This window comes from Scardinius erythrophthalmus (assembly GCF_964197995.2).
Source record: "Scardinius erythrophthalmus genome assembly, chromosome: 16".
In the NCBI taxonomy this organism is placed as follows: domain Eukaryota; kingdom Metazoa; phylum Chordata; class Actinopteri; order Cypriniformes; family Leuciscidae; genus Scardinius; species Scardinius erythrophthalmus.
The window spans coordinates 4,237,736-4,253,855 of NC_138236.1; the positions used below are offsets into that span (position 1 = coordinate 4,237,736).

General features: G+C 37.7%; 1 protein-coding gene across 7 annotated transcripts in view; it reads right to left on the minus strand.

Annotated features, from left to right (window-relative positions):
• The window catches only part of ubr5 (ubiquitin protein ligase E3 component n-recognin 5), a 58,583-nt gene extending 45,925 nt beyond the window's left edge, over positions 1 to 12,658 (minus strand). For 6 of the 7 annotated variants that reach the window (XM_081388912.1, XM_081388909.1, XM_081388910.1 and 3 more), the window contains exons 1-7: positions 12,413 to 12,638; positions 6,224 to 6,268; positions 6,025 to 6,106; positions 5,618 to 5,694; positions 4,350 to 4,469; positions 3,276 to 3,546; positions 98 to 257 (exon numbers count right to left, since the gene is read on the minus strand). In XM_081388912.1, coding sequence (XP_081245038.1) covers positions 98 to 257; positions 3,276 to 3,546; positions 4,350 to 4,469; positions 5,618 to 5,694; positions 6,025 to 6,106; positions 6,224 to 6,268; positions 12,413 to 12,474 — 817 coding nt within the window. In that variant the 5' untranslated portion in view covers positions 12,475 to 12,638. Of the gene's footprint in view, positions 1 to 97; positions 258 to 3,275; positions 3,547 to 4,349; positions 4,470 to 5,617; positions 5,695 to 6,024; positions 6,107 to 6,223; positions 6,269 to 12,412 lie in introns of all 7 variants that reach the window. The other variant, XM_081388911.1, reaches the window with a different exon arrangement.
• Positions 12,659 to 16,120: the final 3,462 nt, after the last annotated feature.

Genomic DNA, 16,120 nt, shown 5'->3' on the forward strand with positions numbered 1-16,120 from the left:
AAGGATGAAAGGTATTGTCAATGTCAAAGGTATTGTTGTTTGTTAGGGGTGAAAATGTCACAGTCTTAACTGTGTCTCATATACGGTGTCTGTTTACCTCCAGGTAAGTAGGACTCGCTGGCCGTGTCATCTCCATCATCTCCATCCTCATCATCTCTGCTCAGCAGGTTGTTTACAGCCAAGTTCACATCAAGGTTTGTGCGCTGCAGCTCTCGAATAATGACACTTCTGGACTTTCCCTGAAGAACCACTTGGGCCTGGTTAGAGAAGAGGCAATCGATTATGAAATTTCCCAGGTCACATAACCCCTCTGTGTGTGTGTGTGTGTGTGTGTGTGTGTGTGTGTGTGTGTGTGTGTGTGTGTGTGTGTGTGTGTGTGTGTGTAACATTAAATATAAATGCATGCTAAACTGTGTGAAGGTTTGAAATAAACATTATATTTTTATAATTGATGCTTCTCTAAGATTTTATTAATGTGAAAAGCTATATGAAACTTACACTGTAGTATTTATATTTCAAACCTTTACACACAACGTTTAGCAAGCATTTATGTGTTAAATTTAGTGGTGGGCCGTTATCGGCGTTAACGCAGCTAGACTCTTATCGCGCGATAAAAAAAATATCGCCGTTAATCTATAAATTGGGTTGGGAGATGGCTCTACTACACAAGCAATGATGACGCAATCTACCCGCGGCCGCGAGGTAAACCCGGCTGCAACGCATATTCGTCGTCATCTTAAGTAAACACGGCTGAAAGTGAAACTGCAACATCCATAATTTGGACTTGGTTCGGATTTAAGCCGTCCGACAAACAGCAGCAAACTATCCGAGTGTGTGGGGTAACGGTTCGGTAAGTTAACACACGACTAATCCGTTCTACCACCTCAAATTCAAAACGAAACATGACATCACCAGCGCGCGCGTATTATTCTCATTCCAATATATCTAGTGGTGTAACGTTAACACATAATCTATGTCTAGGCCCGATTTTAAGAATCGTTGTTGTGTTTCTTTTTAACTGAAAAGACATCAGTTAGACAATATTATAACTTTAAATTTGGGGTTTCATAAGCTCAAAGCTATAATAAACATTAGACCTACTTAAGATCTCTGCAGCTAGTAGGGGTGTCCATGGTTAACCGATTAACCGATTAACCGTTAAAAATTGCGTAACCGAGTGAAACATTTTGCTCGGTTAAGTGGCGTCAATGGTGTGCATTGAATTTAGTTGTAATACATTTTTGCACCGCCAGAGACCGCTAGACCAGTTTTCTAATATGAAGCGGGCAAAGAAAGCGCGCGTCCGAGAATGAAGGCTGTGCGCGAGCCAGAAACAAATATAGTCAGTCAGTATCCGCGCCACTGATCGCAGCACAATAATATCTGTCTGCAGAGCCACAGCTTTACACCAGCAGTTTTACCCCGCGCATGCGCAGTTTCATCACAACAGTTTTACCCGCAGAGTCCGTTTACCGTTACATTAACCCATACAATTTGTATTATGCATTTCCTAAACATGTACTTGCTAATCAAACACTTTATATGAACAAACTACTAATCTATAAAACACAATCGGTCTTCCGACCTTTTACTGTGTTGATATGCGCGAGGGAGAGAGAGCAATACAGCGCTCGTGTTGTTTGAAGGCGGTGAGAGTGTGCGCGCGCGCGGCCGGGGCTCTCTCACTGTTTGTTCTTATGCGCCCTGTCCACTGATCTAAATAATTAGTTGTTACGACGACTTATTTGTTCCCTCGTTTTAATAAATCGTGGACACGTTGAACTATTTCCCTCCCTCATTTTGATTTAACGTGGCCAAAAACAGTTTGATACTATTAATTAGTGAATGCTAAAGACCTATATTTTGTGAATTGGTGAATATTCAGGTGAATTATTTCGTGGCCACGAATTAATAATAATTATTAAACTGTTTTTCGTCCCTGTGAAGATAGCTCTTCAGTGAAGGCCGACTACAGCTTTTTATTCCTTTTTTTTTTGTGAATTGGTGAATATTTATCAGTATCAGGTGAATTGTTGTGGCCACGAATTAATAATACCTCAGCACGTTTTACAAGCCCCTTCTCGATCGCAGCGGCAACGAGCACTTTGATCACTTGATTTAAAAAACAAAACATTTCAGCGCTAGATCGCCTAAAAAAAAAAAAAAAAACGAACGAAATGAATGCTCTGCTAGTTAACTGAAGATGTTTTGTTTATTTGTATTGGTATTCATGCCGCGAGATGTTTCAAAAGTGGTGACAATATCGACCTTAGAAAATAGTGGTGGGGACATGTCCCACCCGCAAATTTTGCCTATCTCGGGGTTGCGGCGCGCACACTATGGTTAACCGAGTATTAACCGCTAAGGGCCTCGGTTAACGGTTAATGAAAAACTTGAAAACGTGCAGCCCTAGCAGCTAGTGTACTTAAATTTTATTTATCTGCAAAATTATGTTGTATACTTACAGTTTTGCACAATATATGTTCTCAAAACTACATATACCCTTTAAAAAAAAAAAAAAAAGCAGTTGTTTAGCAGGGTCTGTGTAACCTGTTCTGAAATGGTTTTATTATAATTTACTGTATATCGTTATCGCAAGAGGCTGCAATGTATATCACAATATAGATTTTAGGCCATATCGCCCATCCCTTATTGATAGCCTATAGTAGTTGATAATAACATAGGCCTATGTTGCCTACGGACGGTAACAGTACAGAAGTAACCTTTTACAGTCTATGAGTAGAACAGCTTTCTCAAGCAGTTTGATGCATTTTGGAAACAGGAGATGAGCCCCTGGTCTAATGCGCCACCTGGCTTGAGAAACCCGTTCTCAAAGACTTAGGCTACTTTTATAGTCATTATTTGGGTAGCACACATATTCTGAATGCCTTCGGCAGAATTCAAATGAGCCATTTTAATCTAGATTAATCTAGATTAATTTCAAAATTAATCTAGATTAAAAAAATTAATCTATGCCCACCTCTAGTTAAATTATTTTCCAATAAAACACAGGCAATAAAAAGGCTTTATTATTCAATTAAGTATAATAATAATAATATTTGGTTGCAGTCCTGGTTGTTTTACTAAAATTATTTCAGCTTTTTAAACTGTGTAATGTTTCTCAGTTGAAAATAATTGGATGTTGAGTGTAAAAAAAAAAAAAAAAAAAAAAAAACTTTTAGTGATTTATGTAAAAAAGTTACTAAATAGACCCATGGTAAGCACATCTAGCTTAAGAAGTCAGAAATAATGAACCTCCTGAAGCAAGAGTTTACCTGAGAGATGAGCTCCTCTGGGATGACAGAGGCTGGTATTACCGGCTGTGGCTGACTGCCCAGCAGGCCGGAGCCTCGATCTCTGCCAGTGCGGATCACGCGGGTCTGTCTGCGTGAATCTCGGGCTGCTGTGGAGGATCGGCCTGAAGATCCGCCTCCTCCAGCACCTCCTCCACCCCCTCCTCCGCTCCCGCTGCCTCCTCCTGAGCCTCCGCCGCCACTGCCCCCGCCGCCACTGCTGCCACCATTTACTCCTGAACTCCAGCGGCTCCTGTCAGGCACACCGACAATCAGGATCAGTATACGGCCAACAAGATACTCTCTGAGTGATATTGAACTCCACAGGACCATGTTTAGGGACTAGTTTTACATTCCTTGTCTTGTGAATATGAGAGCATTAGGACTGATGTTTTTAAATAGAGTCTCTGATTAAAACTTGTAAAAATAAAAAATAAAAATAAAATGATAAAATTGAAGTTTAATTCTGTGAATCAATTTAAAATTAATTCGCATGGGGACTCAAAATGTTAATTTTTCATATTTAAATGTTTCAGCAAAACAACATGTTGCTTTTACAATATTATACTATATATAATAATAAAAATGATTTTATAACAAATAGTTTAACACTATGTATTTTATATTAGTTCATAAATGAAAATGATTAAATATTTTTACTTGTTCATTTGCACATTTTACTGCATTTTTGACTACTACTAAAAAAAAAAAAAAAGTTCTCCATTTTGTGTTTCATTACAAACACATACACACACACACGTAAACTATAAAATATATAGTAAAAAAGTTAAAAATATCGGATTACAATTGAGCTATATTGCCCAGCTCTACTAGCAGTTTAATTTTACTGCTAACAGTGTCTCGCATATAAAAACCAAATATTTCTGGAAATGGGCTTGTAGTGTAAATATTTTCAGGAGGGACTTTTACTGCATGCAAACAAAACACAGCAAAATCATCTTTAAAACAGATTTCTTATAACCAAAGGCACCACCGCATGTGAGGCTGCCAACATTACCTGATGGCTGCATTTCTGATAGCCCTGCCACAACTTACCCAAGGGTGTTGCCAGCCAGTCTGCCCAGTGTGTCAGAACCAGACAGGAACCAGGGCGGATCACTAGTCCTGCCTGGCCTGGAGCTCCTTCCTGCCCCTGAGACACTGCTCAACTTTGAACTGGAAACAAAAGATGGGAGATCAGTTACAAACCTATAGTCCCACAAGTGGGACCATCACAGAGCCTGGAGAGCCCAGTCCTACGAGCCAATCGGCCCTTTTGTACTGTGGGGCGACTAACATGGCAACACCCTTGGGAATCAGAACTGACTGCAGCTCATTCCTCAGGCAAGAGCTGTAGGAAAGGCTGGCAGGGAACTGCTAAAAATTTCCCCTAAATCATGTGCCATCATGCCCGCTAAATATTTTGGTCATATACAAACACTGTGTATTGCTTGCAGTTCACAAAAGGGGATTTGCACTGGTGCGACATAGCTTCAATCACAAAAACAACAGGAAGAGAAACACTAGCCCACCTGCTTAGTTCAAGCAAAACACCACAAACAAATCACTGCAATGGGCAGCGGACAGCAAAGCCGCCATAATGTTCGTAACAAGCTGTTTTGTTTAGTTTTTCACTAAAGTGTTTAAATGCTCTTTTCAGACTCCGAAGTTTTGAATTTTATTAGTTACAATACATTTTCATTGATCTCTTAATTTAAAAAAATATATAATAATAATAATAATCATCATCATATGATATGCTCTTTAAAGTCTGTACCAGCAAATAATAAATCATTTTTAAGCAAGAATGTGCATTTGTTTTTCTATATTTCAATAATAATAAAAAACATTGCTGATAAAACCAAACAAAAGGTAGCCAAACCTCTATAATAATGTACTGAAGCCTATAGATTCAGATTTATTGAGTTACTTCCATCTAAACCACAAAAGCCTAAATTTCACACCCTGTCATTAATAAGAATATTATACAATATAATACAAAAGCATTTTCACCATGCAACTATACATGTCTGGGATAATAAATGCATCGTATATAGTGTTTATATTTAAGTGCATTCATGCTACGCTAACACAATAATAAAAATGAACTTGTCTTCAAACCAAAGCCTACGACACAACCTTTAAATCTAAACATGTGAGGTGGGTTGAAAAGTTAGCATACTTAAAACAGAACTAAAACAAACTTAATAGGTCAAAATAAATCCAGAGCAATCATAACCGAAAGGGACAGATCTAGTTTAGTTATTTAGCATGCCAGCTCAAACATGCATTTTCCATGTGTCTGACAGGTATTCTTTTCTCACCCATCATTGCCATCAGGCTTGCCGAGCTCCAGTCGGTCGGGCTGGACAGCAAAGCTTATCCTGCAGATACGTCCATCCTGAAACAAAAGAGTATATTATTTTCCACATTGCTCTGTGTTGATCAGACACAAGCAGTCATTATTTATTCACCCTTATCTCGTTCCAACATTCCCCAATTTTTCTTCAATGGAACAAAGCAGAACAGGAGCAGTAAAAAAGCAGTAAAGCTTGACAAACATGGTTAGTGTGAAGTTTTATGAAGAAAAAACAAGCAGACTGATTTGGAGCAACACGAGTACAAGCACATGGTATAATATTCATATTTGGAGTAAATTGTTCCTTTAAAATGAGGAAAAAGCCTAAAGCAATGAATGATATAAATAACAGTGCTGCATAGTAAATGTTACCTCAAGGAGGAATCCAGCATGATTTGGTCCAACCACACACTGCTTAAGTTTGGCTTGCTCCAACGGAATAAGGTGTGGATGACTGATGTGTGGACAGAGAAACGTTAGCCAAGTGTTTTCACAAAACTCAATACTTCATTGATGTGGAAAGAATTCTAAAACCACAGGGCTTAAAATGTAAATACTTGGTAAAACATACCTGTTACAGTTGTATTTATTGAGCTTTTCCGACACTTCACGGAGCCTGTAAGACACAAAGGCATGCGATTAAAAACTCAATGTCCACAGTAAATGCCTAAAATAATAATGTTTCATCCCAAATGAGGAAGAGCCAAAACGTCTGAACTGAAACTGGCCAAAACCTTTGGAGGATTGAATATTATGGTTGAATAGAAAAACATAGGAGATGGAAGAAAAACTGAGAAACCGATTATGGCTACGGTCAGAGGAATTAAGTGGCCTTAGGTAGGTTATTTTACCCTTCACTTTACAATGCAAGAAATGATGTTAAACTATCATTATGCACTGTCATGTTTAATATACATGCATAATACATTTGGAAAAAGCAATTTCAAAAACTGAATAGTTCACTGAATACATCAGAACACTGGAGATACAAATAAAACGGGAGGCCTAGTTTAAGGTCATAAACAAATGACTCCTAAGTCATAGCTCGTCTCATAATTTGTAATAAACATGTAGCCTAAATATTTGTAATGTTTTCACATAATATGATCATAAAATGTATCGGCAAATTAATCAAATGACGAATTATATAAGACGCTCCCTTAAAGCTCAACAGGATTAAAAACAGCATATTTGTGCAAATACAAGCAGCCAATACATCCTTTTTAAATAATCATGCCTTAAAAAGAGAAAGCAGGACCAATCTGAAGTTTATAAGGATACAACAAACTCAGGAAATAATAAAATGTAAGAAAATAAGTGGTGCAAGCCGCAATAGTGAAAGGGTAAAAAAGTAAATGAACAAAGGCTACACTGGAAATCTTCTCTCTATCAAAATCTATCTATCTCTATCATTAATGCATGCGATTTCATTAATGACTCTGCATGAAAGATAAAGAGATGTTTAGGCCCACTCCAAATGCAAAAACAAATGCAAACAATTTCAGCAAGGAAACCTTTGGTATAAGTGCACTGTGGACAGATAACATACTTGGAAGGCCGCATGTTGTGCTGCAGCTTTCATATGAGTAAATGCAGATGCGCAGCAGACAGAGACATATGAAGAAAGAGTAGATTTGCAGCCCGGTCCAAATTGGCTGAGGAAAAAAGATTTTTCTCAGATATTGGCCAACTTTAGCCCTTCAAGCGCTTCTTGGACCAAAAGCGTGTCAAATCAGCAGTAAAATTGTAATGCTACACACCAAAAACCTAGTGAGCTGACTAAATAGGCAGCATTTTAAGGTACCATAGGACCACATACACTTTGTGTGTAGAGCACCATATATATGATAGAAGGATGCTGCCTATGTAGGTAAAACGCTCCAAATAAATCCCTTGAGGTTTCATTTCAGGTAGGAGGACGCTACCTTAGAAGGCAGTAGACCGCAAGGCACCTCACTAGGTTTTGGATCAGAGCCAATGTCTTTCTTGGCATACTCAGAACATCGGTACAGCAACATGCCTACAGCATCATCTAAACAATGATAAGTGATGGAGACACTACTGAACCCATTTACAACATCCATTGAACTCAAAAGACATATGTTTTAAAATGATGAAAAAAGCTTAATGGTTGTTTTCTAAATTGCATGGTCAAATGATTACATACAATCACCTATCGGTGAGGTCTTCAGATCATCTCATATAAATACAATCATTACAAACCACTGAGCATATCCCTCTGTATGTTTGGCCTCTGTAAATCAATTCAATATGAAAACAAAGAGTAGTCCTGAAATGCATTTAACAGCTCGTCCAGAAAAAAAAACACACCCCTTTTCTCAGAAAAAAAGCCAAAAAACAATCTTTTCCCACGATGCTTAGTACATCATATTACAGGGCTCCAGACTGCAACCAAATGGTTGCATTTTGCAACCTTTTTTCCTGCTGGTTAGACTAAATTTTGTAAGAAGTTGCACTGGTGCCACCACCACATTGCCCAATCAATAAGAAACGTCAAACCTAACGAAAGTGTAACGAACTTCGTGGACCGTTTATCAGCTCAGAGCAATACTAGATGGCGCAACACGAGCTCAGAACAGGTACTCGTGGGCCGTTCTGTAACACACAGCAAGGTTAATTTGCCGTAGAATTAATAGCATCTCAGCGAGATCTAGTGGGAAGCATTCATATTCGGCTCATAACTCGGTAATAAACCACAGATATCAGATCAAACAGCATTGACATTGAAACCGTGAGCATTGTGCCATGAACAAACAACTTATAGAAGGCTTTTCAATCCACAAATCACCAACATGCACCATGGATTTAATCTAGCAATGCTAACTGTAACCATGGTATTGTGGCAGAAATAGTCTAATGGTTTTGTTTTATTAAACATTTTTCATCTTAGGGTTCATACAACCTTTTAAGAGTGGAATTCAAGCACTTTTAAGGGCTTCACACTTCTTCCAGCACCTCAAAGCTCTAAATATTATCCAATTTTAATGTTATTTTTATTGTGATGATTTGTAAAACTAAATTTAAAGATGTAGGAAAACTCAAACTTAGTGGCAAACAAACACTTTTATAAAAAAAAAAACTAAAAAAAAAAACATGAAATTACCACTATAACCAGTAGATGGCGGTAGAGGAGCACAGATTGACTTGTTAGCCATTTCCACACCCTAGTATATGAGGGGGGAGTCTCAAAAAATTAAGACTTTTCTTCAAACTGTTACTGTTTACTACACAGTAAACAAGTAAAGAGTGCTCCTTTTACATTACCTTTATGATTAAACAACTATGGCACCACCATATGTAGAACTTAGTGGCACCAATGCCACTGCTCTAAAATGTTAGTCTGGAGCCCTATCTTAAGCTGTAATGGAAATACTTGGGAAAATGGGGCTTAAAGCACTTTATTAGCATGATTGTTTTACATATAATATTGCCAAAGCAACAATAACATGAATACACAGCCTCTGGCTTGCAAGCTTTGCAATGCATTGTACTTTCTGATACAGACTAAAAGCCCAACATCAGCTACACAGACTAATACACACATACTGCAACAGAATATCCTTGCGCAGCAGCTACAGAGATCATTCTGAATCCAGCTTCAAGGGGACACGTGTGCAGAAAGGTCCCTCGATTCCTGTCAGAGCTGTGCAGCAGAAAAGCCTTCACGTCACAGCTCATTATTGCAGGACGTATCAGAGAAGAATGAAGGATGAAAGTGTCCGCATACAGGCTGAAACGTTAATGACTAGTGCAAGTTTACATCCGGTCTGGGGGAGCACAGATAGTAAAGAACACCACAATCTACACACAGTAACGAGAAATGCAAGATGACAATATGTAGCAGAGTGCTAAGTTTACTAACAAAATGGCTCAATTGCATTTAGTCTTGATGCAATGCATGTTTTCCCTTTGTTGGAAATAATCACAAAGTCAGCATGAAACTGTTCACAGCATTTTAAATTTCCATGCACTAACAAAAAATGCTTACTATTCTTTAATATTGTGACTATCAATCGCCTAAAAATGACACCGATTACCTTATAAATAAAAAAACAGCACCCCAAAATAATTAATATACTCAATTACTCAAAAGCCACAGCAACGCATAGGATTTTAATATTAAACATACACAGCCGAAACAAAGATGAAAATAATTGTGTAACCATTTAGGAAAATAAGACATAAGTAGTGTCATTTTACAGTTTAAAAAATGTTTTATACTTATAAAATATTTATTCATTTACATTTATTTTACAGTGCAGTTGTGAAGTAATACATTACTTAGGGATAATATTTTAATTCAATTTAAATGTATTTGTATATCACATATAATTTCAAAGCAGCTTAACAGAAAATGCATGAGAAACCCATACATTACAATTTAGAGCAGAGTTTCACAACCTTTTTTTGCAATGGCAGTTTTGATAAGTAAAAATAATTCCCAACGCACACCACTATATAAAAATAATTGCACAAACATGCATTGCTTCAAACGGCATATTAAAACTAGATATTATATTAAAAGTAGAACTCACATTTAATGTGAAACTTGAGCTTAAGTTAGGTAGGAACACAAGTTATATGATGTTGTCGGTGATAAAACAACTAATTTAATGTCGCTGTCGGTGGAAACCGTCGAAGTTGGTATTGTGGCTTTATATACACATGCACGTGTCATTATTAGCCTAACATTTTATGAAAAAAAAAATCAAGCGCAAATGGAGTCACAAGGTTTTTGACCAGCGAATGACAGATAGGCTATATGTTGTCTGTCATCTGAAGCAGTAAGTGCATCGCGTTACATCAACTTACAGGATATAGGCTAAAGTTTATTGTAGCTATATGGGTGCTCGGTTTTCTTGTTGAAATCTTATCAAAATGTCATGATACAAAAGATGGAGCGCTATGCACACAGGATATTTAAAACGGCATATTTGCTTTAACTAGACGACAAATACCAGACTAAGACTATTCTCCACTCTTCAAATACAAAAAAAAAAAAACATTAGCCTTTATGGACAGTGTTTCTTGAGTGAAGAAAACGCTGTACTTTTACTCAAGCATCAGTTCTTTATTTACCCTTGCATTGCAAACAAGCAGAGACAGTCTCCAAACGGTGTATGTCACTTTATTCACAATAGAGGTGGGTGGAGTTATGAGGTTTGACTGACAGTTTGAGAAGCCAATAGAGTTGAGGTTTAGTCAAAACCCCTTTTAAATGCTTTTGTTTTGGTTAAAACCCACATACAGACATAAAGGTAACCAACAGCATTCATATAATAAAACAAAAATGACGAGATTTAGAGATGAGAGGTTTCGGCCGACAGCGATGATATATTCTCATTTATAGCATTTAATTTTAGGAATTTGCTCATTTTCTACAGCTCACCTGACAACTTGTCATGGCACACACAGTGGATGGGAATACACTGATTTAGAGAGATCTGTTATCAGAGGTGATTGTGTCCAAGTATTGTCCATATTTCAGTTCAAAGATAATAAAAATCATGCAGATAGCTAACATCCTGAATTAATTTAAGGAAACAAACAATGAGCTCATTAAAGTAATTACAAGTTGTGATAGTAAGTATAAAAATATTCATAATGCATTGCACACACAAATGTGTGCGTGTAAGGTCTCATGTTTTTAATATAGTGTCTAAAGGCTAAATTATATTTAAACCTTTGTGGATCTCATTTAGCTATATAATCCTTTCTTTGATGGTACGCCTGATAGGAGACTGCCAATTAGGCTATTAATTTCCAAAACTGAGAACAAAATAAGCATTTTAAGGGATCTTTGGTGGGCTAGAAGTATATTAAAGTGGAATGCTTGGAGACTTGCAGTGGGAAAACCCCAACACACAGCTTTGAAAGAAACATAGCAGATTCCCAACACCCATTTTGTCCAAAGATGCCTTCAGTGTTACACTGGCCATCAGCTGAACACATGCAGCTGTCATCATCAGCCATAGCAATCACCTCCATGACCAACTGCATGGGATCATTCGGACTAGTCAAGTTGACGAAAAATAGGTCCTTTAAATAATTTCAAGTGTTAAACAAACAGTATATATCAGTGACGTTACAACTAAAGCTTTCGGAATGGGGGTTTTACATGTCACGAGTCACGACAAAGAAATAAACTCTGCTCAAGATCTATGAAAACGTTACACAAAACATTGCAATTCTTTATCTAGAGACCATCTTTAGCAGAAAACATCGTGTCTTCGCGTTTATAGGCAACTGTCATAACGAACTGTTCACCAATCCAACCCTGGATATCAAACAATCCAAACGGGTAAGCGTCAAAACAGTGATTGAGATATCATTCCCAACAAATTTATTGAGGATAAATTAATTAAACAGATGAGCTCGCGGAGTGCTAAAGGCTAACCGGCTAACCTGAGAAGATTTTATTCGTCAATTCTGTTCACATTCATTCGGTGTATCATATAGAACTTAAGTTTAACCTAATAAATAAAGCGTACTTTTGTGTTTATTTGGGGTGTGAAAGTATGAATTTATCGCAGTTCCCTCTCTTTTCATCTCCCCATCCCCCAACCCGCATTGTGTCTCCAGTCAGCCGGGCCTCGTTATTTTTAGACCCAAATGCCCAACCTTGAGCGTTTGCAACAGCCCTAAAATCCTCTGTATATTTTATTAACACTTTTTGAAAACCCTTTCACCTCATTCAAGGGTAAATACTGATTGTAAACCGCTTCTTTCTTATAAATACCTGTCATTTAGCTGGTCTTCGGTCCCGGGTAACGGGTGAACCACGAAGTGAATGGACGTCATGGACACGGTCCCGGGTAAATTAATTTGTGGGGGGATTTTTTCTTTTCTTTACGGGTTAGGTTTGAGAATGTGTTTTCTTCGCTAAAAGCAACCGAAGAGCTGAAATATACAACCTCCTCATCCACATGCCGCCATCTTAACTCTGTTTAAGCTTCTTTGGGTCTGTTGGAAAGGATGCGCGTGTAACGGCGACGCTGATTGGTTGAGAGAAAGCATGTGTTGGGGAAGTGGATTGGCTGAGAGGGATAAAGATAGGGAAGAGGGGCGGGGTCAAGGGTTTATTTCCCATGTGTTGTCATTGTGTTGGCGTCGAGTGATCTGAGTCATTGTAGTAAATAAATTCACGGTTATTGCCGTGTTATCTTTGGTAGCTCGTTTTGTTTCGTCACATACGAAACAAAATAATTACTTTGCAAATCATAATTGCGGAATTATGGCATACTGAGTTAAACTTATGAGTTGAAAAGTCGATATTGAGACGTCAAAGTCAAAAAGTCGACATTTTTGACAGCGTATGTGTGTGTGTGTTTGTGGCTATACTTGTGAGGGCCAAATGTCCTCACTTATATAGTGAACTATTATGACAACCGACTTGTGAGGACATTTTACTGGTCTCACCTCACTTGTTAAAAGGCTTATGAATCGGCCATGTTTTTATTTAAATCTAGTGTTTTGCACGTGTTTTTTGATGGATAGGTTTAGGGGTAGGGTTTGGGTTAGGCCACAGAAAATATAATAAAGCTGATATAAAATCAATGGAAGTATATCCAATGTCCTCACTAATATAGTGGAAAAAAATGTGTGTGGTTCAGGTATACCATGTCGACATTATGGGGACAAAATCGGTGTGTGTGCTGAAGACATGATGCTTTGTTGTGTAAATGCACCCATAGGAATAAAGCTGCCATGCCCACCTCACTTACAAACACACTCATCTTTTTCACCTGTAACTTCAGAGGTGTGCAAAGCAAAGAAATCATATTTACATTGAATTTACTGTCAAAAGTTAATTCAAATAAAAGTTAAATAAAACTGACATTCTGTTTAGAAATTGACTTAGAAATTGACTTTATTAATGCTGGTAATGTATCTTGGCATACTGATAAATCCCCTAATGCTTAAAATAATAAGATGAGCTCTAAAGAGATTCTAGCTGGTAATGAAAATTGTGATGGCCTACATTAAAGGTCAGTTGAACCTTCTTAATGTAGATGTTACGACTTTCTGTTACAACTTTCTGTTCTAATAATAGTATCACACAGGGACTGGAGCAGGACATGGTATTGGCTAAGCTAAAAAAGATCAATGCTATATATATATTTTTTTTTTTTTATGGAAAAAGGGCAATCTATATTTTCATTAGTGTCTTAGACTTTTTGTCACAAATATTCTGCAGAGTGAGACTGAGCTGGTAAATGCATTGCTAGTAATTCAAAATCTCTGAATCATTATTTTAAACGCAAAACACCAAAATATAATTTGTAAAGCTGTAAATGCATTGCCAGGGTAAATGTATCATGTCACGTCCAGCAGGTGTCAGCGTTTTCCTTCTCAATCACTTTCTCCTGTATAGTATTACAGTAATACTGTTTTATTTCACCTCAAATACAGTGCAACTGAAGAAAATGCTGTCTCATCTTACCCTTACCCTCCACATGGTCCCTGTTTTATCGCTGATTTCTTTTGAATGAAATTATGACCAATAAAAAATAATCTTTGGCCTCATTCTTAAAAACAAATGTAATGATTTTTATGTTTTATGTTATATAGATATACAAAGTGTCTTTTAAAAAGGTCTGTTTTCTGTGCAAACTATATATTCTAAAGTTCATCATTCATTAGGCGTATACAAGCAGGCACTGACTGATAAATACATTTTGTCAAAGATATTGTACATTTGTTATCTGGACTATTATCTTGTTCATGAATGTTGGTTATTTGTATAATGAAGATGTCTGGTTTCATTTAGGATAATGACATTAAATATCTGTGTGAGTTTATCTTCAGTGACATCAACAATCAAGGACAATCAATGCAGACAGGTCCAGTCTGATGTTATTTTTAGCCAAAACTTTGTTTAGTGAGTTAAAAAGTGACTTTGTGCAAACACGTCACATGCTATACTGGGAATCATGTGGGTTCCTGAGTTTAGTGCACTTTGTGCTCGGATGAGGACCTGCAAACAGGAAAAATTCAGTGGGCTAAAAATAGTGAGCAGCTTCAGGATGAAATGTGCTCCTCCAATCCTGATTAGTCAGTTGCTCCATGCATTTTGGTCGATCGAATCACAGGTTGTAACCTAATGTGTTGTAAGGATGCATTCGACACAGTTTAGCTTGAACGAATATTTAATTTAGTGGGAAATGCAAAAAGAATACAGAATGGCACAGCATATATCAGCCTCTGTCCAACTCTGTGTGACTGCCAGGGGAAACCCCAAACCTGGGTCTTAAAGGAACATACCCCCAGACCATTACAAAGTGGACGACGCTAAATACAGATGTAAACGGGGTCTAAAACGTTGAGCTTGTCCACTGTCGACCACTTCCAGAGGTAGTTGAAAACACATTAGACCGGATTGCTGTCGTAGTGTAAACGCTCATGTGGTCGAATGTGTTCAAACAGCCACAAAAAGACTTTCCTATGATCTAATGCCTAAACATTATGGGAAGAGCTCTAGCTAGACGGGATTTAAACTTTGTCGGCTGAAGATCCAAATTTGTTTTGAAGACGAAAGACGTACCAAGCACCATTTCTAACACACACTCATCATTCGGCTGGTCTTGTGGCTATCTGATGCGTTCATTTTTATGTAAATTGCATTTTCGGTGCATTTTATTTTGTCCATTAGATCAAAAGATCTGAAAAACCCATGCATTTACCAGCCCATAGACCTTCCCCTTGAAGAAATCAGGACAGAAGTGGTTGAAAGTGGACAAAAGAGACGGATTAAAACACCAGGTGTAAACGGGTATGTGTCCCTCGTTTATTTGTGATCCGATCGACCAAAACACATCTTAATATCAGGTGTATAAACAGAGCTTCGTGACAGAGCTTCTTGAACAAGAACAAATGTAGGACAGGGCCTGGTTTTGTCAATGGGGAATTGATTGGATGGTTGTGATGGTTTGCTATTGGTGGATCTCATTTGAGTGACAGGTTGCCCCGCCCTCGCGCCAGTAACACATCATCAGAGAAGAGAAGAGGGAGGGGAAGTTATTTTGATTCAAGATTAGGCTACATAAAAAAAAAAGATGTGCACAGATAAATAATTTATAATAAATACTGCAATATTCCATAAAAAATAAGAATGCTCCATTTTGATTTCATGATGACTTTAATACTTATTAATATCTGCACACTTTGCCTAAGCTTGTTTGTGTGGTCACATGTGTAGTAATATGATCACCAACTGAGAAGTCACCAAAATAACTCTGTCTGTGACACATTCCGGATCAGATCTATGCCGTTGAGTAAAGTACATGAGCAAAAGTGTATTTGGCCTCAGTCCGAATGCTCTAGATTTACACATGCACTCATACAAATCTAGGGCAAGGTTCAATCCAGTAACTCAGACCTCAGATGATCCGTTAATGCTGGAGATGGAAGGCGGTGTCATTTAACACTATTATAAAATGTTATCAGG